Below are 14,307 nucleotides of genomic sequence, written 5' to 3' on the forward strand. Positions count from 1 at the left end.
CAAAGTTTAGTTAAAGATAAGAAAATAATTGTTAAACCGTGTTTATTTTAAAAACTTAAAATTTAAAATTTAACTTGGATTGGATTTGTAATTAAACTAAATAAGATATTGATTGGGTGGAATTTAATCGATCAATCAAACCAAACTAGTTCATATCTAATTGGATTACTGAAAAAAAATGAAATGATATTATTTTAATAAAATAATTAATCTGAATTAAATTAATAAATAATTCATAAGTTATGGTATTATATTAAAAAAAATTATCTTAAACCAAATAAATTAAGTAACTTGAAAATGCTGTAAAGTTATTTTGATAATTTAGTAAGGATTTGGAGAATATATATTTAAAAACAAACTTTGTCATAAGATTAAGTTATTCCAACAATCCGAGTCAATTAAAACCTCGTTTGTTAAGGAGGTAAACCATAACAAAAACAACAATTTTTATTATTTTATTGGCAAAATGCAGGTATAACAGCATTGCATCATGTTGCCCAAAAAAAACACAAATCTTGAATTTTATTTTTAATTATTTTTTAAAACCGGAAAAGCAGGTAAAATGTGACTAAAATAATATTTGATATTATGACAGTAATTGTTTTTTAAAATATTTTTTATTTAAAAATATATTAAAATAATAATTTTTTATTTTTTAAATTTATTTTTAACATTAACATGTGAAAATAATAAAAAAATTAAATTAAAAAAATATCAAGTTATTTTAAAAGCATGGTTCAACAACATTATTATTATTATTATTATTGCTAGGGGTTTGGTTGTTCCAGGAAGGGCCAGAAAGGTCACGGGATGGAGAGTTGTTGATAACCATTAAACAATAATAGGGCTAAGATGAGTGAGGCTAATCAAAAGCCTGTAAAAGTGTATCAAGTGACTGTCTGCTATTAATATTTTTGAATTGTTCTGAGGTGGTAGTATAAAAAAAAATTAAAAATATTATTTTAATATATTTTAAATAAAAAATGTTTTTTTAAAAGAAACTTGAAATATAATATTCTTTCTCATATTCATGTGTGTACATTTTCTTGGCAGCTTCTTCAAAGTTTGAACATTGGATGGCCCACAGACTCCACACGTTAGCTTTCTATATCTTATAATATAGTTTATAGGTATTTTTGCACTAGGATTTTTGTCCTTATACTAATTTATCTAAATATAGGATTTATAATTTTGATGAATGAAACTAGCGTTCTCAATTTCTTGGGATAGAAAGAAAGTTGGAATAACTTATAATTTTGATGAATGAAACTAGCGTTCTCAATTTATCTGCGTTGCAGCCTGTGTTTTGCATCCAAAATTATTATTATTATTTGTGCTGCTTTGTGTGTGTGTATTCTTTAAGTTATGTATATATATATATATATTCTTTAAGTTCTGTAACGTCATTGTTATTGTAGGAACATTACTATTATTTAAGTATTATCGAAGTCCTAGACTTTGGTCAGCTTTTTCAAAGTTTCAACAATGGGGTGGGTCCACGAGTTAAAGTGTTTGGCATTATTGTCAGAAAATGTTTTTTTTTTTAAATAATTTTTAGCTTCTGATTCTTTTGTTGAAGATTTTAATTATATGCAGCGCTAGACAAAAGAAAAGCGAAATAGAGGTGTACAGCAACTTGTTGTCTCTTGTAATATGATCTTTGGTAGGAAAGTTATGGCTTTTTTCCTAGCAACTTCTTGTCAAACAATAAAAGAATCTTTGTTACTGTAACATTCTCTTCCAAATCTCATTCTCATTATACCATTGATTTCCAATTTCCCTCATCAAATTTCTTAAACCTTTCCGATGATCATCTGGAGCTCAACATCTTGCAACTTCCTTGTTATTTTTAAACCATATATTCTTCTCTGATCTTGTTTTTCTTCCTGAATACTACTTAAGCAAACCAGCACTTGAAGAACTACTTGAATCCAGGTAAATTATTTATAATCCATCTTCTTCTTTTTGTTTTTCACATGTAACTCTGGTTTGAATCTTTCAAGGAAAACACAAGTTGTAGAAATTATAATGAGAAACTTTGGAGATAGGATCATCAACAGTTTCCAAAAATAAATAATTTGATCTTTCTCAGTTGTAACAATCCATGCCTTATGGAGTTCATACTAAATTGACCCCAAGTTAACCTTGAATTCATTGTTTTTTCTTCATAGTTTCTTTGCTGTTTGTAACTTATTATTTTAGTTTCAACCTTCCTTTTAAAATTAATGTACTTCCATTAATTTTTATTCAATATTTTGACCCTTTTTATGTATAGGACAAAATGGTTAGACCAAATGATCCGTTTTGGAATCATGTTGAAGATATGAATGATGGAAGCATGAAGTGTAAGTTTTGTGGGCATTTATTTTCCAAGGATACTTCCATTTCGAGGATCAAATGGCATTTTTCGGGGGAGAGAGGGCATGGTGTTGGCATTTGTGGTCAGGTGCCTAAAGAAGTTCAAGAAGCAGCCTTCCTAGCTATGAATGGTGGCAACAAAAGACATAAAAGCATAGCAAGTTCAAGCATGGAATACACTGGTGAAGGATCTTTTCAGCATGTTGACAGAAGTGTGGATGCTCATGAGAATAGAGGAGAAGCAACACAAGGAACAGATTTAGTGGATCAATTTGCTGATGCTACTTGGGTTCAGATGCACTCTGCCCTTTCAAAGGAGCAACAGCTGAATGAAATCTCTACGTATTTAATGCAGGAAGATGAGGATGTGGAGCGTCTGCATGATGGATCTGAAACTATACCGAGAACAGAACAAGTGCAGCATCTGGAGAGAGGTAGCTCTTGTGAGAGGCCATCAATTAATCAAGCTGATGAGCCTCGAGGAGATTCATCCCAACCAACAGATCCATTGTGTCTTGATCATGGAAGATATTATGACCACCTATTTGCTCCATCAGTAAACAATGATGTCATTATGTATGATGTGCAGAACATGGTTAGAGTGAGGACAGAACCAGTGGAGGAGGATGTGGAGAATAGTCGAAGATCAATGCGGCCTGACGCTGGAGCTAGATCTTCTGAAAGTCTGAAATACAACACAAGTGAGACTAGAGGAGTTCCATTACCTACTAGCTCTATAAAGCCAGTGGGTCGAGCATTTGAAGAGAATAAGAAGGTGATATGGTCTTTGGTAATGGATGATGAAGTCTCAACCATTGGCATTTATGGAATGGGAGGAGTTGGTAAAACAACAATACTAAAACATGTCCATAATGAGCTTCTACAAAGAAAAGATATTTGTAATCATGTTTGGTGGGTGATTGTATCTCAAGATTTCAGCATTAATAGATTGCAGAATCTTATTGCTAAATGTCTTAAGCTAAACCTTTCAAGCGAAGATGATGATCTGCATAGAGCTGCTAAATTGTCAGAAGAACTAATGAAGAAACAAAAATGGATTCTCATTTTAGATGATTTGTGGAACAATTTTGAGCTTGACGAAGTGGGAATTCCTATCCCGTTGAAAGGATGCAATCTGATTATGACAACTCGATCAGAAACGGTTTGTCATCGGATGGCTTGCCACCACAAAATCAAGGTGAAGCCACTTTCTGAGGGAGAGGCTTGGACTTTGTTCATTGAGAAACTTGGACGTGACATAGCACTTTCATCAGAAGTGGAAGGAATTGCGAAAGATATTGCAAGGGAATGTGCTGGTTTGCCATTGGGAATTATTACAATTGCAGGAAGCTTGATGGGAGTGGATGATCTACATGAGTGGAGAAGTACATTGAAGAAATTGAGTGCATCAGAATTTAGGGACAAGAAATTATTCAAGTTATTGAAGTTTAGTTATGAACGGCTAGGTGATTCAGCACTCCAAAAATGTCTCTTGTACTGTGCATTATTTCCTGAAGATCATAAGATTAAGAGGGAGCAGCTGATAGGTTATTTGATCGATGTCGGAATAATTAAAGGAATGAGGAGCAGGAAAGATGCATTTGACGAGGGCCACACGATGCTTAATAGACTTGAATATGTCTGCCTATTGGAAAGTGCTCAAATGGGTTATGTTGATATTAGACGTGTCAAGATGCATGACTTGATTAGGGACATGGCCATCCAAATACTGCAAGACGAATATCAAGTCATGGTTAAAGCAGGTGCGCAATTAAAAGAGTTGCCAGATGCAGAGCAGTGGACGGAGAATCTGACGATAGTTTCACTAATGCAAAACGAGATCGAAGAAATTCCTTCCAGCTATTCACCCAGGTGTCCCAATCTATCAACACTATTGCTATGTAGCAGTCGTTGGTTGCGATTTATTGCGGATTCATTTTTCAAGCAATTGCATGGGCTCAAGGTCCTCGATCTGTCTTGGACAGGTATTCAAAACTTGCCAGACTCTGTCTCTGATTTGGTGAGTCTCACTGTGTTATTGCTCAATGATTGTCAGAAGTTAAGATATGTTCCATCATTAAAGAAGCTCACGGCACTGAAGAGGTTGAATCTCTCTCATACTACTCTTGAAAAGATGCCGCAAGGAATGGAATGCCTAACCAACCTGATGTATCTTAGAATGAATGGATGTGGTGAAAAGGAGTTTCCTAGTGGGATATTACCAAAACTCTCTCACCTGCAAGTCTTTGTACTAGAAGATGTTATGCCGCAAGATGAAGATGATGCTCCTATAACAGTTAAAGGAAAGGAAGTAGGATCCTTGAGAAATTTGGAAACTTTGGAATGCCATTTCGAAGGTTTTTCTGACTTCGTGGAGTATCTCAGATCTCGGGATGGGATCCTATCATTAAGCACATGCAAGATTTTAGTAGGAGAGGTGTTTAGATATATAGTGAAATTCATGGAAAGTTTTCCAAGTAAAACAGTTGGGTTGGGTAATTTGAGTATCAACGGAGATAAAGATTTTCAGGTCAAGCTCTTTAATGGCTTTCAAGGACTGGTTTGTCAATGCATCGATGCAAGAAGTTTATGTGATGTTTTGTCATTAGAGAATGCAACTGAACTGGAGCGCATCAACATTTGGGAATGCCATAACATGGAGAGCTTGGTTTCATCTTCTTGGTTCTGCTCTGCTCCACCACGATTGCCATCATGTAACGGTATGTTTTCTGGTCTTAAAGACTTTTTTTGTAATGACTGTAAAAGTATGAAGAAGCTGTTCCCGCTTGTGTTGCTGCCAAACCTCGTAAACCTGAGAAGGATTGAAGTGAGTTCCTGTAAGAAAATGGAGGAGATAATAGGAACAACAGATGAAGAAAGCGGCACCTCCAATTCCATCACGGAAGTCATTCTCCCAAAGTTAATAACTCTGGAATTGGTTGGCTTACCAGAACTGAAAAGCATTTGCAGTGCAAAACTGATTTGCAATTCTCTTGAAGATATTAAGTTAATGTTTTGTAAGAAGCTGAAGAGGATGCCAATTTGTCTTCCGTTGCTTGAAAATGGCCAGCCATCTCCTCCCTCTTCTCTTAGAAGTATTCAGATACATCCAAAAAAATGGTGGGAGACAGTAGTGGAGTGGGAGCAGCCTAACGCAAAGGATGTCCTTAGTCGCTTTGTACACTTTGCATAGGAGAAGACTACTCTGCCCTTAATATAATATAATATAATATAGAATAGAGGGTAAGCATCATCTCTCTCAATTGAATTGTACCTTTCGTTTTTTTTAATCCTCTCGTTGTTAGAATACTTCTTTGTTGCATCATTTATCAATTCTATCCTAATGCAAAGAATGTCCAAAGGACTTTTTTTTCTCGAAATAATTAATATGTAGAAGGGTGGGAGTCAGTAGTGGAGTGGGAGCATCCTAACGCAAAGGATGTCCTTCGTCCCTTTCTAAATTAATATAATATAGCATGCTTATAATTACATAAATAACATTTTTTATTTTTTTTTATTTCATTAAAGACTACTGAATTGTCATTTGTTTTTAACTCGATAGATAAACAATTATAATTTGAAGTTTGATTAATATTATATTTTCATCCTATTGAATTTCTCCAAGATGAAAATCCAAAAAATAAAAAAAATACTATATTGATTTATCATTAACGTAACCTAATATTATAAATCATCAGTGAAATATTCTTCTACACACATTTTTAAAATGTCTAAGAGAGAGTATATGAATATGACAGTTTTGGTTTCTACACCTGAAAGTAGAAACACATTTTTTAAAATACTAATTTTAATACTAAAACTAGAAAGTAGTATAGGCGTGATTTTTAAAATTTTTAAAATCTCCCTCTGGTTGTTTGAAGCTAAAGCTTGATTGCGTTCCAGTGGTTTTTGATGAGTACGAAATGCTAAAATGGAATAAAAATAATAGAAATAATGAGTCGTGAAATTTCACCAATGAGGATTTCAAAAAGGAACTGCTAAAGCTAAAATTTAGGCAATTTGTTTTTGACACAACGAGGATCATGGAAACGTGTGATGAAATATAATTTTAAAATTTAAAATATTTTTAAATGGTTAAGATTAAATAATTTTTAATTTAAAATAATTCAACTTCAATAAAATATCAAAATATTATAAAATTAAAATATTTTAACATTAATATTTTAAATATAAAACTAGTTCAATGTTATTAAAGCTAATAAGATCTAAAAAATAATTAATAAAGTGTAATTAATTAATCAATCGAATGCTGGAATTATTATTTACCCTGGAATTATTAGAAGTCAATTCACCACCAACTTAAAAATTCAACCTCTTTGATTAAAAATCCTTTTTATATATAAAAAAGTTGAATTTTCCATGAATGATTGGTGAGAGAATTTTTGTTGATTTCATATAATAATAATAATAGTTTTTTTTTGTAAAAATGATACCGAGAAAAAATAATCTCAAGTGTACAAGACAAAAATATAACCACCCCATTCATGTGTTAGGTTGGAATCCTTAAACTTTTTTTGCCACAGTTCTTCGACTAGGTTCAGGAATTCATTTTATAAAAACCTATAGATTTTGTATCGATTCGTGGGTATATAATAAAAAAAATTCCTTTTTATGTTAAGATTTAATAGTTTAGTACGTCACCGTTATACTAAATATTCAACTATTAAAAACTTAACTATGTTTTATTAAATTAATATTTTATTTGATTCAATTAAAAATTTAATACGAGAAAGATTTTAAGTATAGATTTTGACTTGTTATATATTTTTTAAATTGATTTTTTTAAAAAAAATTTCATTAATATCTTTCTTTACGGTAAATAAAAAAACATATTTCATCGTTCTTTTTAGAAGATATTTGGAATCATTTGCTGGATCTATTTTCTGTTTTTATTTTCAGATTTTGAAATGACCCCTCAGAAAACAATTCCAACCAATTATTTGCCATGGAATTTGGACGCTGTATAATTCCAAGTGGGCATGCTGCATTTCTTACCCTGGTGGAGCAAGAATCGAGGTAGCTTGTTTCTGGCTTTTGCTTCTCTGGGTATGATTTGTTGGGCTAGTTTATATATTTTTAGTGTTTTTGGTATTGCGATAGATATTTTTGATTGTGGTTTGAAAAAAATTATTTTATAAAAAGTATTTTTAGTTGAGATTGGTTTAAAAAAAATAAATGTTTGGTTAAAACTGTAGTTGAAATTGAGGTTGAAAAAAAAATAGTTTAATGTGTTTGGTTAAGAATGATTTTGAAATTGAGGTTGTAAAATAATTTTAAAAAATATATATTAATATTGATGATTTTTTTAATTTAAATATTGTGGATTTAACTATTGCTATTATATAATGAAATAAATCATATTTTATATAAAATATTTTTTATTATTTCATGAAACCATCTACAATTCCATTATATACGAAATACTTCTGACAAGAACTACAATTTCCATAATTTTTTGAGTACGTAATAAAATTAGATAAAATATTATCAGGTATAAAATTGATATTATAATGCAGGTGAATTTAATTCACTCTATACTACTTTTTTAGGAAAAAAAAATATTATTCACATCAGTGAATTTAATTTACTCTAAATTAGTGTTTTAAAAAAAAAAATCATTATTTTTTAAGTAAACAGTTAATTCTTTGTATTGTTCACATGAAAAGTATATTAATGTATACTATTCACACTTAGTATTTTAATCATAACTTTCCACTCACATATTGAATTACTGTGATTCTTGACGCGTTGGAAAGATATCTTGAAGGGCCACAAATTTATTTCTGATGAGGATTTCGAAAAAGGAACTCCTAAAGCCTAAAATTTAGGTAATTTGTTTTTGACACAACGGGATCATGGAGACATGATGAAAAAAGAGGTTGAAAAGTGGGGCTGCCTCCTTTGAAAAGAGGGGTATTTGGCATAAAGAAGACGTGTGGGAATTGCACCAGAGAAAGAAAAAGGAAGAAGGAGACACGCAAGGAAAGGAATGGCCATGAATACAGTGATGGGTACCCAAATTGCTGCCTAATTTGAAAAGAGTATTTCGTGTGGGAAAGGCACCAGAGAAGAACCAAAAAGAAAAGGGAATTATGTAGTTTATGGATTCAATAATGTTTTTTCTATTAAATGGACTAATTCTTTGATTATAAGATCAATTATTTATCTGTATTGATTTGATTTCTTTACTGTAATATTGCTCTTTAGTATATTGTTGTTGTCGTTGAATTTTCTTAGGCCTTGTTTGTTTCCCAGAAAGTAGTTTCCGGAAAACCATTTTCCAAACTTTCTTGTGTTTGTTTGTCATTAGGAAAGTTCGTCAACGGAAAACACTTTCTAGTCAACGGAAAACACTTTCCGGTCAACGGAAAACACTTTCCAGTCAATTTTAGTCAAAAAAAAATTGACTTGGTTTTCAGGAAAGTGTTTTCCTTTTAACTGTGTTTGTTTTCCGGAAAGTGGTTTCCGGGAAAGCACTTTCCAAACTTTCTTGTGTTTGTTTGCCAGTAGGAAAGTTGGTCAATGGAAAACACTTTCCAGTAAAAGGAAAATTTGGCTTGGTTTTCATGAAAGTGTTTTCCTGAAAAATTTGAGGGGAAAACACTTTCCGGAAGTTGTGAAAAATTTAGAAATGTCATTATTTGCTGATTATATCAAATTTGATCCTCAAACTTTTGATTGTTATATATATTTTGTTTTGAATATTTATTTTTTCAATTTCATCTCTTAAAATTTTATTTTTATATTAACTTTTGGTTCTTATTTTTATAATTGCTATTTGCTTTTTTCTTATCATTTTTATATTGAAATTTTTTATTTATCAAATTTGATCCTCATTCTTTTGATTGTTACATATTTTATTTGAAATAATTTATGAAATGTTGATTATTATTATTTTAATTTCTTCATTTTTCATTTTTTTTTAATTTTTTAGATTTGATCCCTATTATTTTGATTATTATTTGTTTTATTTGAGATAATTTATGAAATTATATATTTTTTTTCAATTTCCATTCTCATCCAACTTTTTAATTTGTAAGATTTGTTCCTCATTATTTTAATAAACTTGAGAAAAATAAAATATTAATAAGTTATTTTCCAGCTCATTTTCCATGACATAACTAAACACTGGAAAGTGTTTTCCAATTCATTTTCCATAACACTACCAAACATCGGAAAATACTTTCCCGGAATTCACTTTCCAGGAATTCATTTTTCCCGAAATTCACTTTCCAAAAGGAATTCACTTTCCTGCAAACAAACGGAGCCTTAATAGGGATAATCATTTGCGTACAAAGTCTGTTTCCCGTACAAAGTCTGTTTCCTGTACAAAGTGATTGTTGGCAATCAATTACTGTACTTGGATTTGAAAATAAAAACTAATAAAATACAGAATGGGTTCATGTTAACTGAGGATGAGGTCTGATGCAATATTTTCATTTAAGGATGTGCAGTGTTGTGTTCCGAGGGAGGCCACCAGGATATGCTTTCGTCCTTGCTATCAAATAATTTCTTTTCTTTTTTTGGTTACTTTTGTATGCTTTCCTCTGTTGCTAATATCCACCTCAGCATGTAGCATCACTCTGTTATAAACACCTTGGGTATATTGGTAAAATAGAAAAACATTCATTATAATTTGTCTCACAAAAATTTCATGGTTAAGTAAAATCACTCTGCTCTAATGTACACACTCAAAGGCAGAAGCATAAGAACTACCAAACACACCTGCAAACGAATATTGGTAATGGCGTTGACTCAAAACCTTTAATTTGTCTTTAATTTCTTTTTATCCCAATTAGTAATTGCTACGTAATTAGATTTGGAGCCTCACTCCCATTTGCACACTTAGCACTGGTTTATCTTTAGAGTTACAACGTATTTTTTAAATATTTTTAATTTTTTAATATTTTTAAATTATTTTGACGTGTTGATAAAAAAAAATTAAACAAATTATTTTAATGTATTTTTAAATAAAAAATATATTTTTAAAAAATTTACAGCATGCAGAAATATGCTATTCTTTTTAGAAAATTTCATGTGTTTACATTTTCTTGGCAGCTTCTTCGAAAATTTCAACATTGAGGCAGGTCCACACGTCAACTTTATATATCTTATAATATATCAAACAATACGTTAATTAATTATTATTGAGGCGACCTTACTAATAAATAATATTATGTAAAAGAGATAGCGACTGTAACATTCTCTTGCACATCTCATCTCATTTTACAATTCCCTATTTTCCTTTCCCCATCTCATGATCAGTGCGAACTAGATTTATGTATGCTGCAACTTTATTATTTTTCTAAACCATATATTCTTCTGTGATCTGTGATTTCTCTTCCTTTTCTTTTGGCTGATCACTGCTCAAGCAAACCAGCTAGCACTTGAAGAACATCTTGAATCCAGGTAAATTATTTGTCATTCATCTTGTCTGAATCTTTAAAGTAATCCATGATAAATAGATAGATCTTTTTCTCAGATTTTATAATCCATGCCCTATGGTGTTCATACTGATTAAATTAACCCTAAACGTTGAATTCATTGTTTTCGTCTTTTCAAGATTCTTTGCTGTTTTTAACTACTTATTTTAGATTCACCCTTTTCTTTTCCAATTAATGGGACTGCCATTTATTTTTATTCAATATTTTTCAACTTTTGTTTCTTACAATGATTCAATGAATTAACTTGATCGGTAATTACCTTTAATAAACAAAATAAGAATAATTAAAAAAGAACAAATAGGAGTTGAAAGAGGTTTGTTTAACAGTAAACAATGAATCTTGCATTTGTTTTGCTCCCCAAATTATGAATAAATAGGAGTTGAAAGAGGTTTTTGTTCACCCCGTCAAAACAATCAGCTCTTCTACCTTCCTTCCCCTGCTCTCTTCATCAGTTATCCTGCGTCTTTCTATCTATCATTCTAGAGTTTTAGGATCTCGTGTCATATAAAGAATTTGAGTATGATAATTTATCTTAAAAGACAAAGGATTAAATCATTAACAACAACATTTATATTTCATATTTTTCATCCGAATTTCTTTAACAAACAAGAAAGTCATATATATGTTCTTTTCTGATCTGTGCTTTCTGTTCTTTTTAAACCTCTGTACGTACTTATCATCTTATACTTGTGGTCAGATGGAAGGGTTCCTACCATCTTCTATGGAGGATGATGTCAACTTTACATCGAATCAGTTCGATTTTCAATCACTACTGTCGGAGCTTGAGCTTCTCTCGTACGTCATTCTTAAGCATATTTTATCAGAAGATGATTGCTTGCAGTTTAGTTATTCTTCAGTTTATCCTATTATTCCCAAAAAACAATATAATGTCGTCACTGTCCATGGAAGCAGGCCGCCACCAGAGGTTCCAGTCAGCCAAAGCTACATATCATGCAATGATCAAGGTGGACAGAACAATGTGATCAACGATAGTATTCAACAAACAACTCCGTTTCCAACGTCCTTTCCTGAAACAATGGTGAGTGCTCCAATTTGCTACAATGTGCATTGAATTAGCAAGTGTTTGTATTATGCAAAAAGTTTTATGTTTAGTGTATCGATCTCGAGCATCTTCAAATTGTTTACTGTTAAACAAACAGACAACAATTGGGAGATTTAGACATTTTTTATGATATTTTTTTATCATTAAGTTTTATATAAAATTGGGCTCAAACTCCATCAAGGCATCATAATTCCTTTATTCATCAACCTCAGCCGGGACATGGCTATATGACACCGAACGCAACCACTTCACAACATGGTGGCTTCAATCAACCGAAATTATCTAAATATGGACTTTAGAATCTTTTAGAGTAGTTCTTGATTTCTTGACGGTAGAAATAACAGGACTATTATTAAAATAAAAATAAATAAATAAATAAATAAATATGCTCAGACTCTTACCATGTACCAATAGAGAAAACAAGGTAGATGTCTCTCTGGTTTTTTTTTATAAAGCATTTTTGTTTTTAATTTTATTTGATAATTTATTTCAATAAACTTGTTATGGAGCTCTTGTGGTCTAAGAAGAAAAAACAATTCAATGTAGAGTTGATGTTTGACTTAACAAGATTTTGTTCAATTTAATTGATTAAAAATAAGTGAAATTTTGACCGTCAAATTTTATATTAAAATTTTGAAGATAAATATTCGAGACTGAATTTGATATTAAAACTAAAAATAAGTAGAAAGTTTTTACAAAGGTAAATGTTATGAAAAGAAATTGCTATCCAACTGGTGTGCAGATTGGATAGCAAATCAAGCTATGTTGAAGTTTTCTACTGCAGTGAAGCTCCCTCTGGTTGCTTGAAGCTAATGCCTGATTGTTGCGTTCCTGGATTTTGATAAGTGTATAAAAATCTATTTTATTATTAGTTTGTTTTTGTATTGTAAAAGTATTTTTTAAAAAATAATTTTTTATTTTAAATTTATTCTAACTCTTTTGTTTTATCATTCTCAAAGTCCGAACAACAACGGTACTGTCAAGATTGTTATGCTTATGCCCGCAATCTAAACATAATTTGTTTTTGTACTCAGAGTTATTTTTATTAAAAAATCTGATTATTTTAAAAAAAATATTAAATTAATATTTTTTAATATATTAATATTAAAAATAAAAAAAATATTTTGATTACTAGGAATAAATAGGAAGCTTACAAATAGTTAAGAAACGTATTTCAAAGTTTAGTCAACTGACTCACATATTAACTGAATAACTTGAGTAAAAAACAAAACCACATCATATTATGATGGTATTTATTAAAAATAAAAAACTAAAATAACAATGTTTTTTTTAATATTATCTTTTTAAATATTTTTATTTTAAAAAAGTTTCACATAGTTGTAGATAAAAAAAAAAAGATGTTTTAATTTAGCAACGATAGAGCATCCACAAGAAAGATATTATACGGTTATTAATTTTCATTAAAAGAAAAGCTAAGAGACGTGGGAGAATCACTATATATCCACACCTATTTCATTGTAAATTACAATAGTACGTAATTCAAGGTGTTTTGCCTTTTTTGTTTTGTTTTTTTAAATTTGTTTTTTTTTTTATTTATAATAGGCTGGTTATAATTCAGCTTTAATTTATTTATTTTTATTCTATTTTTTTTATAAAATTAACGTGATTTATAATTTTGTTAAAATAATTCAAATTATACTAGTTTTCAAGTTTAGTGGGATATTTTTTTGTTTATTAATTAAAAAAACACTAAAAGGTATAAGAGAATCATTATTCACCCACTCATTTCATTATGGACTACAATAGTAAATCATAGTGTTTTGCCTTTTCTATTTTTTTTTTCTTTTCTTTTTTTTATCATTTTAATTTTTTTTTGTCTATTTCATATTTGGGCCGAATTAGCAAATATATATATATATATATATATATATATATATATATATATATGTTATGATATTATTAAATAAAGATAATTTAAAACTTATAAAAAATTACTAAACCCAATAGAATCCATGACCCAGGTCGCGAGGGACCAGGATCGATCAAATCTGTTATTGTTTCAATATTTTTTTTTAAAAAAAGTTGTTGTCTAGAAGTTTTTTTTAAAAGCGAAGCCATGTTTTTCTAGTTTTCTAACTTGTATTTTGGATATTGATCGATTTAAACTAAGTTAATTCCCATATATTTTAATTAAAAATTTAAATTACATAAAAAGTTAAATTAGAAGATTTTAATATTAACTCCCCTGACTGGCTGACCAGGATTAATAATATCGCCAACAAACTTTCTTCACTCTTAACATTTTATTTTTATATTTTAAAAAAATTAATCCCACCACGGAAAAACACTGGCCAAAAAAACTAGGACATATTATCGAGTGTAGGTTTTGTTTATTAAAAGTAAGGATGGAGTCTTTGACTGCATGTAATGGCATCGACTGAAAACCTTTAATCACATATT

The 14,307-nt window shown here is 30.2% G+C and overlaps 2 protein-coding genes across 3 annotated transcripts in view; both read left to right on the plus strand.

Moving 5' to 3' along the window:
* The window catches only part of LOC140955117 (probable disease resistance protein At4g27220), a 46,611-nt gene that overhangs the window by 26,291 nt on the left and 6,013 nt on the right, over positions 1-14,307 (plus strand).
* LOC118040074 (probable disease resistance protein At4g27220) overlaps positions 1,671-14,307 on the plus strand; it is a 30,359-nt gene continuing 17,722 nt past the window's right edge. The window contains exons 1-2 of one of the 2 annotated variants that reach the window (XM_035046938.2): positions 1,686-1,935; positions 2,276-5,875. In XM_035046938.2, coding sequence (XP_034902829.1) covers positions 2,282-5,551 — 3,270 coding nt within the window. In that variant the 5' untranslated portion in view covers positions 1,686-1,935; positions 2,276-2,281 and the 3' untranslated portion in view covers positions 5,552-5,875. Of the gene's footprint in view, positions 1,936-2,275; positions 5,876-14,307 lie in introns of those variants that run through there. The other variant, XM_035046937.2, reaches the window with a different exon arrangement.

The sequence above is a fragment of the Populus alba genome, chromosome 19, assembly GCF_005239225.2.
Source record: "Populus alba chromosome 19, ASM523922v2, whole genome shotgun sequence".
NCBI lineage: Eukaryota > Viridiplantae > Streptophyta > Magnoliopsida > Malpighiales > Salicaceae > Populus > Populus alba.